Here is a 20,367-nt window from a genome sequence, read left to right as displayed (position 1 = left end):
ACGGAAGAGAACCGACTCCTTCCATGTGTGTGCCATGGCATGCGCATGCCCCACTCCCTCTAATAAGTAAAATTGTCAAGGAACCCAGCACTCTAGCCAAGTATGGGGGCTCCCACTTGTGACCTCACCACTTGGGAAACTGATAAAACTGTATTGCTGGGATCTGGGGGACCGTTTGGTTTCTTCCTTGGACAACCTGACTTGTATATCAAGATCTTATTGCAAAACAACAAAACACAGCCAGTCTCGATGCTCTACACCAGTCATCCCAGCACTTGAGGCTGTGAGGCAGGAGGATCAAGAGTCAAGGCTAGCCTGGGGGGTTGGGGATTTAGCTCAGTGGTAGAGCGCTTGCCTAGCAAACGCAAGGCCCTGGGTTCGATCCCCAGCTCCGGAAAAAAAAAAAAAAGGCTAGCCTGGGCTACAAGAGACCCTGTCCCTAATGAATGAATTAACTAATTAAAATTAAATACAAAAAAGTCACCAGTTGCCAGGCAGTGGTAACACAAACCTTTAATCCCAGCACTTGGGAAGCAGAGGCAGGCAGATCTTTATGAGGAGTTTGAGGCTAGCCTGGTCTGCAGAGCAAGTTCCAGGATAGGCAGGGCTACACAGAGTAACCCTGTCTCAAAAAATAAAATAAAATGAAATAAAAGTCACCAGGTCAGCAGGGCACTTGACACCAAGCATGACGACCTGGGTTCAACCTCCAGGTCCCACATGGTGGAAAGAAGGAAGGAAGGAGGGAGGAAAAGAAGGAAGGACGGGGTTGGGGATTTAGCTCAGTGGTAGAGCACTTGCCCTAGCAACCACAAGGCCCTGGGTTCGGAAAAAGAAAAAAAAAAAAAAAAAAAAAGGAAGGAAGGAAGGAAGGAAAGAAGAAGAAAAACATTCCTGGAAGTTGTTCTTTGAACTGAATGTGAGTACTGCACACATGTTCCCCTCCTAAATAAATGTAAAAAATTTGTAGATATACATTAATAATAATTATAACATTAGTATTATAAAACAGCAAAACAGCCACATTTGGCAAATGTCCTCCATCAGTGACAGGACATCAGAGACAGTGGCCTGATGTTCGAGTGACAGGAGGCCACAATCTGGCTCTAATGCCAGCTCTGGAGCTACCCAGCTATGATGCAGAGCCCCCTCCCCGAGCCCCAGCTTATTCATCTGCAGAATCAGAAGTCCCAGGCTGGGGACGAGGCTCGTGGGCAGAGTGGTCACCTAGCATGTGGGAAGCTTCCTGCCCCAGTGTGGCTTAGCCAGAGGTGGTTGAATCTGTCGTCCCAGTCCTGGAGAGGAGACACAGCAGATTGGGGATTGAAGTCATCTCCAGCTCCATAGTGAGTTTGAGGTTAGACTGGCTTATGTTAGACACTGGGCGGCCGGGGGGGGGGAGAGAGGGGAGAGATAATAGAAAGGAATGGGGAGAGAGAGAGACACACACAAAGAGAGAGACACAGACAGACAGGCAGACAGGGAGACAGAGAGGGGAGAAATAGAGAAGGGCAGGGAGAGAAAAACAGACAGAGGGAGAAAAAGGGAGAAACACAGAGACAGAGAGGGAGGAGAGAGAGATGGAGAGACACACAGAGAGACAAAGAGACAGAGACAGAGAGACAGAGAGGGAGACAGAGGTGGGGAGAAGTTGGAAGTTGGGCTGGCAGAACGGTTCAGTGACAGATGTTTGCAGTGTAAACCAGGCAATCCATGTAAAGGTGAAAGAGAATTGACGCCATGAACTTGTTGTCTGACCTCCATCCTTGGTTATTTACACACACACACACACACACACACACACACACACACACACACACACACACACTTACAATAATAATAACAGTAAAGAAAAATGTGGCCAGAGATGGTGGTGTTCACTTTTAAATCCCAACACTTGGGAAGCAGAGGTAGGCAGATCTCTGTAAGCTCAAGGCTAACCTGGGTTACATAGTTTGTTCCAGCCTAGCTTGGACTACATAGAGAGACTGTCTCAAATACATACATACGTACATACATACATGTGAAGGAAAATGGATAAATTCAAGAGATATGTAACAATTCATTAAAATAATAAAAAATTCACGTTACCCTACATTGGTACAGTTTACTAAAGACAGAACTCAGTAGGATTAAGGTGTCTTTTTTTTTTTTTGGTTCTTTTTTTCGGAGCTGGGGACCGAACCCGGGGCCTTGCGCTTTCTAGGCAAGGGCTCTACCACTGAGCTAAATCCCCAACCCCTTTTTTTTTTTTTTTTTTTTTTTTTTTTTCCGGAGCTGGGGACCGAACCCAGGGCCTTGCGCTTTCTAGGCAAGCGCTCTACCACTGAGCTAAATCCCCAACCCCAGGTGTCCTTTTTTTTGACGTTTTTGGCATGCTATAGATCTAACCAAGGGTGTAGTACTATTTATTTGTACTGAGGCTACATGGCCAGTTTGTGCAGTGATGGATTGAACCCATGATGTTGTCAACATGAGGCAAATGCTCTACCAACAGAGCATTATTTGGGCCATTATTTGATTTTATTAAGACAGGATCTTGTTGAGTAGCCCAGGTTGGCCTGTAACCTTTCATCCCCTGGCCTCAGTCCCTGGAGGGCTGGCATCTGAGTCCCTGACTCGGTCACCATCCTCGGGCTTCAGTGAGCCATCGCCTTCCCTCTCACGTTTATGACTCTGTCTGGTCTGCCGTGATTCCCTGCAGGCTCCATAAACTTAGCAAAGAAGCACAATAAAGTCTGCTTAGTGTCTACACGGGATTGTGTCCTCAAGCGGGGCGGGGCTGACGGCTCCTCGGGTTGTACTTTGGTAATCAGGCCTCTCCCGGATTCCCCAGCGCTCCTGCTTGACCTCAGGACCAGGTGGCCCAGGTGGCCCAGGTGCAGGCGACACAGGGAGGCACTGTCAGCCTGGCTGAGCTTCACCAATAAGCAAGGTTGCAGTGCGCCCCTCTAGGGCTAAAACGAGGCTCCTGGGCCACACCTGCTTGTCGCACCTGCGGCCAAAACAGAAAGCAAACGGCTGGTGCGTTGTTTTCTTCTTGCCATCACTTAAGTCCATGCTAATCCGCTAAATTAAATCTATCTTTAGCTCTGTCTCGTGTTGCCCTGGGCACCGTTCATTTATCCCAGGCCAGTAGGTCAGAGGGACGGCGCTCTGAAGTAAGTGTGCGAGTTCCCAAGTCTTTGGAGGCAGGGATAAGCACTCCCGGCAGAGGGAACATTCCAGGGGATGGGGTGGGGCAGTACAGAAGACTCGTTATGGAACGATGGCTGTCTGTGGTCGAAGTGTCCGTGCCTCCATGTCTCAAACACTTCAGTGCTCTTCCTAGTGAGAAGCACGTGTGCCTACCTGGGCCAATTTCTTTGGGGGAAGTCCTTCCCTATATCCAACTGCAGTGCCTCATGCTACAGACATCTTTTGCTGTGTTATCTATCCATGAACACACTGTCCCAGTGGACACATTGAGGTGCACTAGTAGAAGAGGAGTCCGTGAAGGCGCGGGGGTCGGGTCCGGTGTGCTCCACTGTCCCCCCATCCGGGGGCCTCCACTCCGGGCCGGGTGAGTCAGCCCCGGGCGGCTCCCACGTCATCCAGGCCGCTCTGCTCCACGCTATTTCGGGCTCCGGGCGCTATAAATAGAGGCTCTCAGAGCCGAAGCGAGCCAGCCCCCCTCTCTGCTCGGGCCCCCTGCGTTCCCTGCCCGCCGCGATCGCCGTCACCGCGGCTAAGTTTAGAGGCGGGTGGGGACGCCGGCCTGGTCACTGCGGTCCCCCACCTTCGCCACCGCAGGCGGAACCTTTGAGGGTCTCCTACTGTCCAGCTCCTTTTTAGTCCAAGCCCCCAATACTCCATCCATTCTGGAGCGCAGAGGGGACCCGAATTGATACAGGAGGAAGAAGCGCAGGAGGAAAGCCTAACCGGGATGCAGAACGAGGAAAGTGGGATCATTTGAACTCAAAGCCCCAACGAGTGGGAGGACCTGGATCTGGATATGCAAGGCTCAGTGCAGAAACTGAACACAGAAAGCAAACTTGGGGATGCTGAAGAACTAGGGAGAGGAACTAGGAGGAACTTTTCCCGCCCTTGACTAATGCAAACGACTCAAAGTCACAGCCGCGGGCAGTCGGGACGCAGGATGGCTGCGGTTGGGATGCTCGCCACCTTCCCGCCTGGGTCCTGAGCATCCGGCGTGGTCCTTCCCAAACCGTCCGAGAATCCTATAATAGCGGGACGAAGGCGACCCCTGCCGGTAGAGCCGAGAGGTGCAGGCTCAAGGCTTGGGATTCCTTTGCCCTGTAGAAGAAACTGAGCTAGGATTCTACTTAGCTTGGCATTCCAGGCGCGCTCTCTCACATTTCAGAGATTCAGAGACACGTGTCTTTGTACTTTATTTTTTAAATGTCATGCAATTCTATTTTGATTTATGTGTATTAGTGTTTTGTATACCTGGCACCTGAGGAGGTCTGAAAAGGGCATCAGATCCCCTGGAGCTGTAGTCACACTGATGGTTGGGAATGCTGCGAATCGAGTCCTCAGGAAGAGCAGTCAGTGTTCTAAGCTGCTGAGCTAATTTCCCAGTCCCTGGTTCTTTTTTCATGGGAAGGGGGTAGTGCGAGAGTCTTCCTATGTATCCCTGACTGAACTTACTGTGTAGATCAGGCTGCCCTTGAGCTCACAGAGATCTCCTGCTTCTTCTTCTCCAGTGTTGGGGTTGACACCAATACATCTAGCGGTTTTGGTTTTTTTGTTTATTTGTTTTGTTGTTGTTCAGGATCTTGCTTTGTGGCATAGGCTGGTCTGGAAGTCACTAAGTAGCTAAAAGCTAGCTTGGAACTTGCCCCATTCCTCCCGCCTCAGTGTGCGGGGGCGGGGGGCTGGGTTTACAAGCGTGCTGGTGGTTGCTACCATTCACTGCTGTCTGTCTTAAGATACCCTTTTAACCTCAGCAAATGATTTCAGGTAGCGAAAATGAGGCATACAGCAGGGACTCGCCACTCAGAGGTTCGGTTTCAGCGCCTCCTTCACAGAACACACGGGTCAGGCGCGCCCTCTGGAGGCTAGGCTTATGCACGGTGCTCTGATTCGTTGGCAGCTCAGTCCTTTTCCTCTCTAGGATCAAGGGTTACTTACAATTAAATTTAATTAATTAACTGATTTTGAGTCAGGGTCTCATTTTGTAGTTCTGGCTGACCTGGAATTCACTTTTTAGGTCAGGCTGGCCTCAAACTCACGGAGATCTGCCTGTCTCTGCCTGAGTGCTGGGATTAAATGTGTGAGCCATTTTGCCTGACTATTAATAGTTCTGTTGTGTATCATAGTTCCAAAGGCCTGGGGCCATGGCTTAGTAGTAGAGTCTCTGCCTAGAATTCCCAGCGTAGGCAGGTGCTTGTACACACACACACCTCACAACTAGAAAAACATTTAAAAAAGCCATAGAGGGATTACATATTATGACCTTAGGGCATGTCCTTTCTCAATTCACGGAGACCAAAAGGAAATGGAGAACACATTGGTCAATGAGTCCAAAAATGGAGAATTTTAAAAGTATGAACCCTGGGGGCGGGGGGCACAGGCGGGAAGGGGGGTGAATAGGGAGAAGGATCGGATAGGGGGCTTCTGCGCGGGAAACCGGGAAAGGGAATAACATTTGAAATCTAAATTAAAAAAAAATCCAATAATAAAAAGAAAGTGTGAACCCGAAGGAAAGAACTGCAACCTATGGAAGTGACTAACCGAATCAACCCTTAAGCATCACTCCAATAAATGGGCGGTAATAAAAAAGATGCTCATCTCCTTTTCCTCCCCCCCCTTTTTAATTTTAAAAACTGTTGAATTGAATTGCTCATTTCGAAAAAAATGGGCAAAGGATATGAGCCGATCTTTGAAAAAGAAACGGGCAAAGGAAATGAGCAAGAACACCAAATATGTATAAGACCATTAAACTCACAAAACGATGCCCTATTTCCTTAGCAATCACAGAACTACAAGTTGGAACGGGGTGAAACTGTCCTTCCAGGAAATGAGTAATACTAAGTCATCCGTGGAGCCCCAGGTCTCCGGGCACAGGTGTCCCTCAGGAAGCCAGTTCTGACACCCCGGCTGGGTCAGGTGCTCCCCCTAACTTGGTCTCAATGTCCTCTGGTCTCTCCCTTTCCGGTCCTGCTCGCTCTGGGTTGTACCTGTTTGGGTAGCAACATGTCTGACTGTCCCTTTGGACTCTCTAAGCCCTAAAGAAATCATCGCTGTCAGTAGCAGTCCCCGCTTGGGATGCAAGTGGGGAATGGCTTAGAACGAGTGAGTCAATGTCAGTGGGCTGAGTCACCCACACTAACAGGGAGAGCGTCCTCTGAAATCTGTCTCTCTCTCTGCCTGTCTCTGTCTCTGTCTGTCCCTCCCCCACTTCCTTTCACCTCCCCCTCCTCCCTCCGGTTTGATCATCACTGAGCCGCGTCTGGAGTCTGGGAAGCGCTCAAGAGGGCCTTGGAACAGAACCACTTTAAGTTAAAGACTCCCAGGTACTCCACACGCTTCCAACCGCCCCAAATTACCACGGTCCTCCAGGACCATAGAGAGCAGCGCGAATAGAGTTCTCCGCTCTATCTCCCCTGGGGAGCAGCGAGATGAGCGTAGGGCCAGAGCGGCCGGAAGTGAGTCTAGCAGGAGGCACGCCTGCCGCGCTGGCCGTGTTGGAGGTGCTGGCGTTGTATCGCCTCTATTTCCCCTGTGGTATTTTCTTCTAGGGATCGGGAAAGAGCAGGTGAGTTTTGGCAGTGCTTCGACCCAGAGAGGGGCAGGGTGGGAGGTGGATGGAGGCTTCAGATTGATGATTGGCAGAGGGAGAAACCAATCATTGAGGAAGCTGAGACTAGGCCGAGACTGGGCGGGGCGAACTCATCCAGGTGTACCTCTGGGGGCGGAGCCAACTGCCCCTGTGCGAGTGTGGTGCGGGAGCAATAGACAAGTGGGCGGGTCTATAAGCCCTCTAGACCAATCTGGAGTGAGCAGGAGGAAAGGGGTGGGCCCACGGTTTAGTCTTCTGGAACCTAAGGCTATCGAACCGAGCAACCTTTTGGAGGGTATTGCTGTGAACCAAGTTTCCTTCGAATATGGAAATGCCAATGCCTATGTTGTCACGCCTTTCAGGCCCCAGATGGACTCTGGGAAGGACGAGGAAAATCGGCCACAGCCCTCAGGACCACCCACCAGGAAGAAGTTTGTTATCCCACTGGAGGAAGACGAGGTGCCTTCACGGGTAAGGACGAGGACTTGGGAATTCTTGGGAGTAAAGGGGACAGTAAAGGATCCCTGGGACAACGGTGTGAGTTTAGGCTTGGGTTGCTTAGGAAAAATAACCGGCCGTGCTTTTGAAAGCCTTGGTTTCCCCGTTGTTAAAACGGCATGACAAGATGGTTAAGAGAGAGACTGACAGCTAGGCTATGGCCAGTGATGGCTTTTGTTGGTTTAGTTTGGGTCTTCGTTTGGGTCACATGTTTCCTAGGCTAGCCTTGAAATAGCTAGGGTTGGAGAACCCTGTTCCTTCCATCTCCACTTCCCAAGTGCTGGGATTACAGCAATGGGCCTTCCTGTTGTTTGTTTGTTTGCTTGCTTGTTTCAATTTTACGCGTGTGGATGTTTTTTGTACACGTTTGTCTGTACACTACATGTTGACCTGCAGAGACCAGAAGGATTTGGATCCCCTAGAACTGGAAAGAGTATTGAGCCTCCATGTCTGTGCTGGGAATTGAACCCAGATCCTTTTGATGATCAGCCAGTGCTCTCAACTGAGAAGCCATCTCTCTAGCCTCTAAAACATTTCTTTGTTTTGTTTTTCTTTTTTTTTTTCCGGAGCTGGGGACCGAACCCAGGGCCTTGTGCTTGTTAGGCAAGCACTCTACCACTGAGCTAAATCCCCAACCTTTAAAACATTTCTTAATGCTGTCTGTACACATATGGTTGAGTGTCATGAAGCTCCTGTGAAGGTCAGAAGATAACCTGTGGGACTTGGTTCTATCCTCAAACTGTGTAGATCCTCAGGACTGAACTGAGGTCACGAACCTGGCAAGTACCTTTACCCACTGACCTGTGTGTGTTGCCTGCCCTGCCTGTCTGCTCTCTCTCTCTCTCTCTCTCTTCTCTCTTTTCTTTCTTCCCTTTCCTTTTTTCTTTCTTTCTTTTTTTTTTTTTTAAAGATTTTATTTATTCATTTTTTATATATGATGAGTACACTGTCACTGTCTTCAGACACACCAGAAGAGGGCATCAGATCCCATTACAGATGGTTGTGAGCCACCATGTGGTTGCTGGGATTTGAACTCATGACCTCTGGAAGCCTGGTGGGGGCCCTAGCAGAGTGAGGCTGGGGCGCTGTGACAGGAGGTGTGCGTCCAGAGGTAAGGCTATAGGAGCAGCCTAGAGCATGGAGGCCTCTGCCTCCCAAGTGCTGGGATGACAGGTGCACACTACTGTGCCAAGCTCACTGAGGGCTTCTGTGCACGCTCAGGTACACACTTAACCAACTGAGCCGTAGCTCCGGCCCTTGTTCTTAGCCTGGGAAAGCATCTGGAAGGAGGGTGGTAAGAGTCAGAGGAGGGGGAGGATTCCAGTGTCCCTTCCCCACCCCCAATTCTCCATTCTCTTCACAGGCCAAGCCCTTATTCAAATCATCACGGAACCCCACCCCCACAGCAACCTCCACCCATTCCGCCCCTCTGACCTACGCAGAGTACACCATTGCCCAGCCTCCAGGAGGGGCTGGGGCCACAGTGCCCACAGGCTCTGAACCTGCGACCGGAGACAGCCCCAGCCAGACTCTGAAAGCAGGAACAAAGTCCAGTAGCATCATCGTGAGCCCGCGGCAGGTGAGAGCAGAAGATGGTGTGCTGGGGGTTCTGGTGGGAAACCCTGATCCAGGGATTAGTGTTGGGAGTGGTGGAAGGAGGGCTGGGGTTCACATGCTCCGTTTATTCATCCCTTCCTCATACGTTTATTAAGTTACTTCATTCATTAATTCCTGAATTCATTCATTCATATATACATTTATACATACATTCATATATACATTCCTTCATCCATTCATTCAGTCACATATTCATTTATTCCTTCCTATAGATACCCCACCATTCATGCATTTGCTGATGGGCTTGTGGGTTCAGGGTGCCCTAACCCTCCTGCTAGGACTGTCACTTTGTTTAGGTAACTTGACTCCTGTCCCCAGGTCTGTTCATCTCTTCAGAATCTATAGGGAGAACCTCTAGTCACTGACACGCTGCCCAAGTTATGTAGTCCAGGCTGGCCTCAAACTCAGACCTTCCTGTCTCTGCCTCCCGAGTGCTGGAGTTAAAGGTGTGCACCACTACGCCCAGCCTCCCACCCAGCTTTATAGTGAAGGATTTTGGTGTCTGTGGTAGCTTGAATGAATTACTTTGTGCATTCATTCATTCCTTTCTCCATGCATTAACTTCCATTCATTTAATGCCTAGGGTATCATGGCCTGGGTAGGGGCATAGCCTGGAGCTTCCACACTCTCTTCCATACTCCAGCTTTGAACTCAGTCCTTTTGGGTTATCGTAGATTATGACACAGGCTTGGATTGATGCTGACCCTAACACAGGCTTGGATTGATGCCGACCCTAACTATTGGTGATCCTTGGGCCCTCCCTTCTGTGGAGATGGGGGTGGGGCAGACAATTCCAACCCTGAATTCTGAGCATGGGTCCTCTGAGTCTGTTCTGGACCAAATAGAGGCCACTATGAGTCACCCAGGAGAACACAAGGTGTTCCCATCCCTCTGGAGTCCCTCGGGCCTTAGGAAGTCCATTTAGATGCTATCTAGGAGTCAGGAAATTCCAGAAGTCTCAAGAATTCAGGTCAGGGTGCACGTAGCAGATGGTCCACAAGGCTTCAGGAGAGACATATCTGGGCCTGGAGAACCTGGGCCTGGCCTGGTCACTGCTGTGTCCCTAGCATAGGGACAGTATGTGCTCTCTAAGTGCTTCCGAGGTGGATTAGAGCTTGGGTTGTCTGAATACTTTCAGTCTTAGGCTGTTGATGTTCTCGGGAGCGGAGGAGGGGAACTGGAGAGGTGCCCTCTGCCTTCCGGGGCCCGGGGCTGTGGCGGAGCTCAGATGATACAGCTGATCATTACTTGTAAGGTGGCTTCGAGGGAGTGTGATGGTGGCCTCGGCCTGTGAGGCGCTATGGTGGTGGAGGAGGGTGTGGGCAAGGTCCAAATTCTATCAGATAAGTAGGGGAAGGAAAACTGCAGGACTGGCCTAGGGTACTAATGTGGGATCCTCCCTGGGAGGGGCAAGTGTGGATGTTGCTAGGTTACAGTGAGGGCTGGTGACAAGCAAAGAGCAGGATGGATTGATACTAGGACAGAAACTAAAGGAGAGTGTGGGGGGGACTATGCTAAAGGCCTGGGGACAGGGAGGGCTAACACTCATTCCAAGCTGAGGAGTCTGGGAAGAGAATCTGGAAAAGACCCAAGAAGTTGGTGGGGCTTGGGGCAGGAAGAAGTGGGGGAGGGCCCAGCCTTTACCTTAGTTCAAGGGTAACCCCCATAAGTGGCTTCCACCTTTCTCCCTTGGCAGAGGGGCAACCCCGTGTTGAAGTTTGTTCGCAGTGTGCCCTGGGAATTCGGTGAGGTGACTCCTGATTATGTGCTGGGCCAGAGCACCTGCGCCCTTTTCCTCAGGTGAGCTCCAGGTGCTTTGAAGTGGGGTGGGGGGACGGTCCTGTCCCACTCTTTTGGCATTTTGAGCTACTGAGTGGGAAAAGTGGGGTTCAGTGTTGTGGGCTCTGGGCCTGTGCATGACTCTGTGTTGAAGAAGTGGTTGGGGCCTACAATTACCTAGAACAAGAGTAGCTGGGGCTGGACCCTGGGTCTGAGGAATGGAGGCTGGAGCCTTGACTTCTGTATCTGAGGGAAGCTTCGGTCTGTATTTCTGGGTCTGAGGGAGGAAAGCTGGACTCTGATTTGAGGGAAGAAGCCAAGTGTCCAGTCCCCGATTCTACAGCTGGCTGCCCTTGCCTGCCATGACCCTTCCTAGAAATCCATCCCAGTCATTGACTGCCCTGGGCCTCTGGCAAGGTTGTCCCCTTTGCTGCACTAATGGGTCCCAACCTCTGGATGCCAGTGAGGTATATAAGGATGTCTGCAGTCTCGGGGACATTGAGACCCTCAACTTGTCCTTTCCCTGTCTCCACTAGCCTCCGCTACCACAACCTGCATCCAGACTACATCCATGAACGGCTGCAGAGCCTGGGGAAGAACTTCGCCCTGCGTGTGCTGCTGGTCCAGGTGGATGTGGTAAGCAGGTCTGCCGAGCCGGCCTCATTCTTTCTATGCCTGGGCTGACGAAGCCCTTTGAAGACCAACTGGATTAGGATCTCAGTGCAGAATGGATTTTCACTGAAGTTAAAATTGCCCCAGGTCTCTTGGAAAACCTATGTGGGCTGGAAGGTGGGAAGGAAAAGTTGTCTAGAGCCAGATAGGGTGTTGTGTTCCTGCAAGCTGATCCCAACACTTCAGAGGCTCAGGCAAGAGAATTTTAAGTTCCTCAGACAGCCAGGGCTGCAGAGCGAGACTTTGACTCAAAACACATAGGATTCCCAGCTCAGCAGAGCCCCTGCCTAGAATCCCCCAGGAAGGGGTTGGGGGCGTGGCCCAGTGGTAGAGCCCTGCCTATCACGCAGTAGGTTTAGTTCACAGTATTATAAAGTAAAAGCTTGCCTCATGCCCATTCCCTAAATATGTTAGACTTTGTTCTCTATTTTTCGCCAGTCTGACATGTCAGATCCACAGTTTCTCCTTGCTTGCTGTCCTGGCCACACCATCTTTGTTTGTTACTTTATGTATTTAAGACAAAGTCTCACAACACAGCCGAGGGAAGTCTAGAGTGTATAGCCCATGCTGGCCTTGACCTTATGACCACCTCCTGTCCTAGCCTCTTGGGTGTTAACATTAAAGTTTGAGCCAGGGGCTGGAGAGATGGCTCAGCGGTTAAGAACACTAACTGCTCGTCCAGAGGTCCTGAGTTCAATTCCCAGCAGCCACATGGTGGCTCACAACCATCTGTAATGGGATCTGATGCCCTCTTCTGGTGTGTCTGAAGACAGTGACAGTGTAGTCGTGAGTGTGCTCATCTGTCTGACCTCTGGTCTTCACCCTCCTTTCATAATGGCAGCTCTTCTTGCTCAGGACTTCTCTTAGCTCCCTGTACTCCAGCAGGGAACCGTCCTCCCTTGTGTGGGAAGTGAGGGCCTGCCTTCCATAGTGCCCTCCCCCTGCTGCCAGGCTACACCTAAGTTTCTTTCTTTTTTTTTTTTTTTTTTCTTTTCTTTTTTTCTTTTTTTGAGCTGGGGACCAACCCAGGGCCTTGCATTTGCTAGGCAAGGGCCCTACCACTGAGCTAAATCCCAACCCCTACACCTAAGTTTCTTTATTTGGTGCTCTTTAAAGGATTTAAATGAGAGAGAGAGAGAGAGAGAGAGAGAGAGAGAGAGAGAGAGAGAGAGAGAGCGTCATTCGAGTGAGCTTATACATAAAGAAGTCAGAGGGGGGTGTTGGATCTTGGGGAATCAGATCAAGTGTTCAAACTTGAAGCCAGGGGGTTGGGGATTTAGCTCAGTGGTAGAGCGCTTGCCTAACAAGCGCAAGGCCCTGGGTTCGGTCCCCAGCTCTGAAAAGAAGAAAAAAAAAAAAACCAAAAAACTTGAAGCCAGGCGCCTTTACCAACTGAGAGGAAAGATGCCCGAGAGGCCTTGCACATCCACTGGCACTTGGGGTACCACAGCCAGCTTTCTGCCCGTGCTGGGGACTGCACTCTGGTCCTTGTGGCTTTACCGACAGTTCTATCTCTCTCCCCAGCTCAGATGTTGGGTTTCCACGCTATAAATCCCTGTTTTCGCCCAGGTCTCTACTTCTGATGTTCTTCTCTTCCAGAAAGATCCCCAGCAGGCTCTTAAGGAGCTGGCTAAGATTTGCATCTTGGCTGACTGCACCCTGGTCCTGGCCTGGAGGTGAGACACATCCCTCTACCCTCATACCCATCCCCCTGCACCAGCCAAGGCAGCCTGTGTAGTGGTAGTGGTTTCCTAAGCCAGGCATGGGGACACAATCCCAGCACTGGGAAGTCCAAGGCCAGGGCAGGTCAAGAGTTCCAGGGCCAGCCTGGGCTAATTAGACCAGAGATCAGGTATGTCCAGGTTAGACCCTACAGCTGAAATAATTCTGTGTCTAGTGTTTCTGGTTTGTTCTGTTTCCCACAGAGTCTCCATAGCCAGGGCTATCCTGACATACAGCCGTCTGCCTGCCTCAGCCTCCTGAACGCTGGGGTTGAGTGGCCACATCTGTGTCCATTTCTCCACTGCTAGATGTGGTTTAATTGGCTCACCAACTAAACCACAAATAGTCAATTTGGGAAAGAAAAGGAGACATCCCTTCCTTACCATAAGTAAAATTAAACCCTGGTAAATTAATAGCTTTCAACTTAGAAAGACACACTTCAGTAAGAGTGTTTGTGAGGGCAAGGGCTGGCTTCGTTGACAGTGCTTCGTGACGCGCAGAAATCTTTACTTGTAATCCCAGCACTTGAGAAATGGAGACAGGAGGACCAGAAGGTCCGTGAAACCTTTAGCTAAGGAACCGATTAGTTCATTTATTTTTATTTATTTTGAGACATGGTTTTTCCATGTAGCTCTGGCTGTCCTGGAACTCACTCTGTAGACCAGGCTGGCCTCCAACTCAAGAGATCTGCCTGCCTCTGCCTCTGCCTCTGCCTCTGCCTCTGCCTCTGCCTCCCAAGTGCTGGGATTAAACGCGTGCGCCACCACTGCCAGGCTAAGTAAGCAGTTTAAAGCCAGGTTGGGATACATGAAACCCTGTCTCAGAAAGAAATCTAAGTCTGTGTGTGACAGTGTACATCTGTAATCCTAGCACTCAGAGGCTGCGGGAGGATCATCAGTTCAAGGCTAGGCAGGGATACGTGTACCGGTAAATGTTAAAAAAAGAATCTACCGGGGCTGGGGATTTAGCTCAGTGGTAGAGCGCTTACCTAGGAAGCGCAAGGCCCTGGGTTCGGTCCCCAGCTCCAAAAAAGAACCAAAAAAAAAAAAGAATCTACCAACCCAGGCTAGCGCCGGCTCCGGCTCCGGTGGACCACATGGAGTCAGCATCTCAGTCAGCAAAGTGTCTCAATGGCCAGGCTCCCAGTCTTCATCCCACGTTGCCACTGGCTACTCTCTGAGCCCCGCAGCAGCCGCCCTCTACAACTCTCTTGTGGACTCTACTCACATTCCCACCGTCCTCCCCTGTGATTATAGTCACAACTCCAGTAACCCGTGAAAATCAGAACTCAATAAGCTTGTAATTTAGCAATCAGATTTATATCCTAAATTCTCAACCCACAAAACATCCACATTTAAATAAATTCACAACCGGGTTGGGGATTTAGCTCAGTGGTAGAGCGCTTGCCTAGCAAGCGCAAGGCCCTGGGTTCGGTCCCCAGCTCCTAAAAAAAGAAAAGAAAAAAAAATAAATTCACAACCAATTGATAATGATCTAAACTGCTCACCTAGATAAGACAAATTGTCCTAAAAAAAAATCCATCCCTTTAGAAATATTCATAACTACCTGTGGCCATTTTAGGTCACATACATCTGTGTCATCCTTCTCCTCCATCTTGGTTCTTCTCTTTTCTTTTCCTCTCTCCCGCTGTACAAATCTCTGTCCCCACCTTACTTTTTCACTGCCCAATCACAGGCCTTGCCTTATCTTTTTTTTTTTTTTTTTTTTGGAGCTGGGGACCAACCCAGGGCCTTGCACTGCTAGGCAAGCGCTCTACCATTGAGCTAAATCCCCAACCCCTGGCCTTGCCTTATCTTGTGCCAGCCCTCACCTGCAAATAGACATCAACTACAGATAAATAGTGAGACTTTGTGGTAGTAGAAGGAACTCAAGAAGGGAGATGGGGTCATGGCTCAGTGGTAGAGCTCCTGCCTAGAATCCCCCAGTGAGGGGCTGGGGGTCTGGCTCAGTGGTAGAGACCCTGCCTAGAATCCCCCAGTGAGGAGCTGGGGGCATGGCTCAGTGGTAGAGCCCCTGCCTAAAATCCCCCAGTGAGGGGCTGGGGGCGTGGCTCAGTGGAATGTCTAGCATGTACAATATCCTGGGTTCCATCCCAAGCATGACCAAAATAATGCATGTGTAAGAACCCACTGCACTGGGCTCCCTGCTGAGGACAGGAATGGGGCTGAGATTGGCCTAGCCTTTGTATGAAGAATCCCAAGTGATAGCCCTCTCACCCCGGCTGACATGATTCCTGTTACCCAGTGCAGAGGAAGCAGGGCGGTACCTGGAGACCTACAAGGCGTATGAGCAGAAGCCTGCCGACCTCCTTATGGAAAAGCTGGAACAGAACTTCCTATCACGGGTGAGACTGCTGCATCTTGTACTTCTGTACCTCCTGATCCTGTTATGGCTTCTGGGTTGAGCTTGGTTCTTTCCAAAGCAAGTCCATTGATGATGAGGCATGGGTGGTCAGTCCTCCCTCATTCCTTCCTACCAGCTTGAAGTGTCTTCTAAGTACAAACCAGACCCTGCCTCCCTTAGCTCTGACCCCCTAGCCTGCCCCCAGCATCTATGATCCTATTCTCTGCTGCATCTGCTGCAACCCATGTTTCCCCCGCCAGCTCTAACATCTCCTCCTACAGGAAGCCCTCCTTCATCCCCTCAGCCTAGTAGCCCAGAGTGCCACCTTGACCCTCCTAGGACTGCAGCATCCCCTACCACACAGCAACTTCTGGAGGTTACTTTGTAAATGTAATGGTTGATGCTTTTCAGCTCTAAAGAGGGACTCTACATTTCCTTCTGGGTGTCCTGAGCACTGGGAAGTGAACTTAGGTCCTCTGGAGGGGCTGGGTGTATCTGTAATTGCTGAACCATCTCTTCTGCCCCATTTTTGTTGTTTTGAGGACAGTAACTCCCCAGGCCTGGCAGGCCAGAGCCTGGCTGGGGATCAGGCTGGCCTCAAACTTGCAGGAGCCCTCTAGCACCTGCTTTCTAAGCACTGGACTCACAGGCTGCCCCATGCCCAGCTCCCTAGAAAACATCCTTTCCTTTCCAGGCCACTGAGTGTCTGACCACTGTGAAATCTGTGAACAAGACCGACAGCCAGACCCTCCTCACTACATTTGGAGTAAGAAGCCCCCAGGGCACCCCTTCCTGACCTCCCCATGGCCCACACTTCCCCCAGGGCCACCCTGGGCCCCTGCAGCTGGGACAGGTAAGGGTTTAGAGCACACAGCCCTGACCTCGAGTCTACCTTCCAGTCCCTGGAACAGCTCATCACCGCATCACGGGAGGATCTAGCCTTGTGCCCAGGCCTGGGTCCCCAGAAGGTAAGAATTCTAGGGGGACACTACAGAGGATGAGGTACAGGAATGAGCCCCAAATCAATGGACTTTAGACTTAGGTTGTATTAAGGGGCTACTGGTTTTAGACAGGGTCTAAATCTCACTATAGACCAGGCGGGACCTGAACTCAGCTATGCTGCTGACTTCTGCTAACATCGCAAGCGTAAGCCACCATGCTTGTTTTAAAAGGCTCTATAACATTTTTTCCTGTCAGGCCGAGTTGGTAGAATGCTTGCTTAGCATGCACAAAGCCATGGCTCTGACCCAGCACTGGCTAAATTAAGTGTGGTGAGCATGCTTCCAGCAGCCGTGTAAGGTAGGAGAGCAAAGGCTGGGTTCAAAGCCATCCCTGGCTAAGCAGCTAGCCAGGCAGCCCAGGCTGCTCGGCCCCATGTCTCAAAAGTAAGACCTTTTGTTGGTTTGTTTTATTAATGTAGCTGAGGTTACACTCCTGATCCTCCTGCCTCAGCCTCCCAAGCGCTGGGATTAAAGGTGTGCAGCAGCACTGCCCAGCCGATGGACTAGTTTTAGGTCCATTTACACCCACCTCTGGCCAACCTCAAGTAGAAACCACACACCCAAAGCTCCTCGACAGGAGAATAAGAGGCGGAACCCCGCACCAAACAGAGCAGGCAAACAGCATCTTTAATGACAAGTTCTCCTCTCCCCTTGCCTTCAGGCCCGCAGGCTTTTTGAAGTACTACATGAACCCTTCCTCAAAGTGCCCCGATGACCCCCTGCCACCGAGGCCCCGTGTCACACAATAAAGCATTTCCATGCCCAGGCTCTTGTGGTTGTGCATGTTTGCTTGGGGAGGGAGCAGGGAGCGGCTACACCGCTGATGTCTGACCTTAGCCCTGCAAGTTCCTCCCTTTCCCCTTCCTCAGGGTGGTGTGATGGCTCCTCCTGTCCCGTGGGAGACATCTCTCAGTGGGGAATGGTGTTTTGTACCCTACTTTCCTGATCCTTCTTTTTCTTCTTCTTGGGGGATCCCTGACCTGCCCTGGGCTCTGGTTCCTCAGATTGTCTTGGGTCGGTCACCTCAGACCCAGGCTCTGTTGCTTTCTGTCCTCTCTCTTTTTTCTTGCTGGGTACTGGAGCCCCGTGGGGCTCAAAATCAGCTGGAAGTGCAGCCTCTGTCGCCTCTGCTGCCACGGCCAGTGCCTCATCCACACACTTCCCCTTTTTCTTCTTCTTTGTCTTCTTGGGGGACACAGGAGCTACTTCAGCCTGAAGCCCTGGTTCTAAAAGCTCCGTCTCCATGAGCACTCCAGGGAGGCCCATCTCTGCCTCCATCACCAAATTCTGTCTCTTTTCTTTTCTCCTCTTCTTTGTGGGGGACAGTAGGATGGTTTCCTCGTGGGGTTCCACAGTGACCTGTGGCTGAGAGTCAGCCATGGTGCCATCCACTTCCTCTACCCCTTCAGCTTCTTTCTGCCTCTTTCTCTTTTTGGTAGGAGACAGGAAGGGCCCCTCAGGAGGCTCTGTCTGAGCCACGGGTTCCATGTGCCCCGGATCCTCTTCCGCCTGGAGTGTCTCTGCCCCCTTGGACTTCTTCCTCTTCTTGCTGCTGGTGGCAGAGGGGACTGGCAGCTCGGCCAGCTCAGCCACGGGCTCCAGCCCCTTAGCCTCTGCCTCCTCATCCACGTGATGCCTCTTTCTCTTCTTCTTCACATCCATTCCTAGGTCACCCCAGGCTGTTTCCACTTTCATGGCCTCGTGCCTGTTCACGGCCTCCTGAGTGTCTGAGGCCTCTGCATCCTTTCTCTTCTTTTTCCTCTTCCCTGAAGTGGGGGACCTCAGAGCCGAGGCTGAACCCGGCCCTGTGACAGGAGGGCTGCCTCCGAAGGCAGAGAAGCGAGGCCGCAGGCCAGCAGGGATCTGAGGTGGCAGGCTTGTGGGGATCGGCTGCAGGGGGACCCGAGAGATAAGATATTCCTGAGGACCCTCCATAATCCTTAAGCTTCCGTTGGGGGCGGGGGCACAGGCGAGCCTGCCACCTGCCTCCATTGAAGATGTGAGCAAGGTGGCTTCCCCAGCCTGGGGGCCGCTGGTAACGACCCGGTATCGGTGCTTCTTGCCGTCCAGTTTGCCCTTAACAGTCCTGGAGCCAGAGAGAGGCACACGCCGCCCATTGAGGCTGAGGAGAGAGAGGGAGAAACAGTGGCTGACCTTTTCCAGGCTGCGGTGCAACTCAGCGCTAGATCCCAGGTGCAAGACCCTGAGCTCTGTTTCCTGTTTCCAATCAACCAACCACCTTCTAGGGGTTTGAGGGATGCCTAGAACTCCTGACCAGCCTGGGGCCACCTCCCAGGGATTAGGTATGTGCCACCCGGGGCTGTTTCCTGAGTAAGTGAGGCTGGCTTAGTACTCCTCAGCTCATGCTGGCCTTGAAGTCTACTGTTTTCCTGCCTCCGCCTCCCAAGTGCTTGAGATTATATCCATCCCCACCATTACTGGCTAAGTGACATTTAAGGTGGGCAGGGGATAAGTCTGGGGCATGGAGTGTGTGTCTAACATGAACAGCCTCTGGATTTGTTCATTAGCACTGCATAAAACCAGACTTGGTGGCTGAATTTGGGGGGTGGATGCAGGAAGATCAGAAGGTTTTTTTTTTGGGTTCTTTTTTCGGAGCTGGGGACCGAACCCAGGGCCTTGTGCTTCCTAAGCAAGCGCTCTACCACTGAGCTAAATCCCCAACCCCAAGATCAGAAGTTTAAATACTACATGGGATATAAGGGTCTCCAAAGCTGGTGGAATTGGCTCAGCAGCGGTTGGGAGCAGTGCCTGCTCATCCAGAGGTCTGAGTTCCCAGCAACCAGAGTGGCTCACAACCATCTATAATGGGATCTGATGCCCTCTCCTGTCTGATGAGCTCTTCTATCATGCAAGCACACAAGCAAACAGAGTGCTTCTATACATAAATCTTTTACGAAAGATTTTCTAAAACAAAGAGCCTGTGACATCCACTTTTAAACCCAATTCTCAGGAAACTGAAGCTGGTGAATGCTGGTTCTTAGAAACTACCCTGGGCTACAGAATAAGACCGTCTCAAAACAACCCAGAGCAGTATTTCCAGGTTGCTCAGAAATGCCATCTTGCCCAGTGGTGGCACACGCCTTTAATCCCGCGCTCCAGAGGCAGAGGCAGAGGCAGGCAGATTCTGAGTTCGAGACAACACAGAGAAACCCTGTCTCGAATTTTCAAAAAAGCCGTCTAAAGTTATGGTTCACGGTCTACGGTGTGTGAGTTCAGCCCCCGGAGGGTTCAGCCTCTAGGAGGTGGGAGGATCCTCCCAGTATTGGAAGCGACCACTCACCATTGTGGGGCGAAGTCTGCAGGGGCTCGGATAAGCCACACTTCCGTATCTGGACCTGTAAGCGCCTCCAAGGAGAAACGGGGGGGATCCGAGTCTGGAGACATCGCCGTGAAGTGGGGTGGGCAGGAGAACCGAGTGGCACCTGAGAGGAGACAGTCAGAGGGCCCTTTTGACATGGCCAACCTCTCAAAGTACTCGTAGGTCCCTCACCGCCCCCGCAGATCTCCCCCAACCCCTTCTGCACCCAGACCCTCCCGGATGCCCCTCCCTCCACCAATTCAAGCTCCACTCACCACAGGCCGAGGTACCCTCCATCCCAACTCTGGAGAAGTCCACGCAGGACCTGCGCCGAACGCTGCCCACCACGTGGAGCCCAAGGGTGGGGCGGCACCCGGAAGCATCCAAGCCGCGTAAGAGAGCCGGGTCGTGGCTCAGCGCTGTCACTATTTGTAGAACCCTGCTAAACTCCACTCTTAAAATTCACACATCAGAGGATTGATTAATTCCTCAACAATACCCTACAGGGAGAAATCAATTCCCTGTTCGTCAGAAATGCAAGTTAGCTCCGATCTCCGAGTGTCTGCTCCCCCGACAGCTTTGTTTACGTGGTTTCTTCCAACACCGTCTTA

General features: G+C 51.3%; 2 protein-coding genes across 2 annotated transcripts; one reads left to right on the top strand and one right to left on the bottom strand.

Moving 5' to 3' along the window:
- Positions 1-6,599: 6,599 nt before the first annotated feature.
- Positions 6,600-17,203, top strand: Ercc1 (ERCC excision repair 1, endonuclease non-catalytic subunit). Its single transcript, XM_032894297.1, has 10 exons — positions 6,600-6,760; positions 7,147-7,255; positions 8,646-8,861; positions 10,596-10,699; positions 11,215-11,314; positions 12,950-13,026; positions 15,338-15,437; positions 16,131-16,202; positions 16,336-16,404; positions 17,099-17,203. Exons 2-10 carry the CDS (start codon positions 7,154-7,156, stop codon positions 17,150-17,152), a joined length of 894 nt encoding a protein of 297 aa, XP_032750188.1. The 5' UTR covers positions 6,600-6,760; positions 7,147-7,153; the 3' UTR covers positions 17,153-17,203.
- Cd3eap (CD3e molecule associated protein) lies at positions 17,042-20,352 on the bottom strand. Its single transcript, XM_032894296.1, has 3 exons — positions 20,032-20,352; positions 19,739-19,880; positions 17,042-18,559 (listed from the first exon to the last, which is right to left on the bottom strand). Exons 1-3 carry the CDS (start codon positions 20,051-20,053, stop codon positions 17,347-17,349), a joined length of 1,377 nt encoding a protein of 458 aa, XP_032750187.1. The 5' UTR covers positions 20,054-20,352; the 3' UTR covers positions 17,042-17,346.
- Between the last annotated feature and the right edge of the window lie 15 nt (positions 20,353-20,367).

The sequence above is a fragment of the Rattus rattus genome, chromosome 2 (genome assembly GCF_011064425.1).
Source record: "Rattus rattus isolate New Zealand chromosome 2, Rrattus_CSIRO_v1, whole genome shotgun sequence".
Taxonomy (NCBI): Eukaryota; Metazoa; Chordata; class Mammalia; order Rodentia; family Muridae; genus Rattus; species Rattus rattus.
Note: the sequence above shows the minus strand (reverse complement) of the source record. Positions and strands in the feature narration are given on the sequence as shown.

Coding starts and splice junctions, on each gene's coding strand:
- Cd3eap (XM_032894296.1), bottom strand. CDS start 20,053: ATGGAGGGTACCTCGGCCTGTG. Junction 19,881..20,031: donor GGAGGGTACCTCGGCCTGTG/GTGAGTGGAGCT, acceptor GTCTCCTCTCAG/GTGCCACTCGGTTCTCCTGC. Junction 18,560..19,738: donor GCAGACTTCGCCCCACAATG/GTGAGTGGTCGC, acceptor CTCTCTCCTCAG/CCTCAATGGGCGGCGTGTGC.
- Ercc1 (XM_032894297.1), top strand. CDS start 7,154: ATGGACTCTGGGAAGGACGAGGAAAATCGGCCACAGCCCTCAGGACCA. Junction 7,256..8,645: donor AAGACGAGGTGCCTTCACGG/GTAAGGACGAGG, acceptor TTCTCTTCACAG/GCCAAGCCCTTATTCAAATC. Junction 11,315..12,949: donor TGCTGGTCCAGGTGGATGTG/GTAAGCAGGTCT, acceptor CTTCTCTTCCAG/AAAGATCCCCAGCAGGCTCT.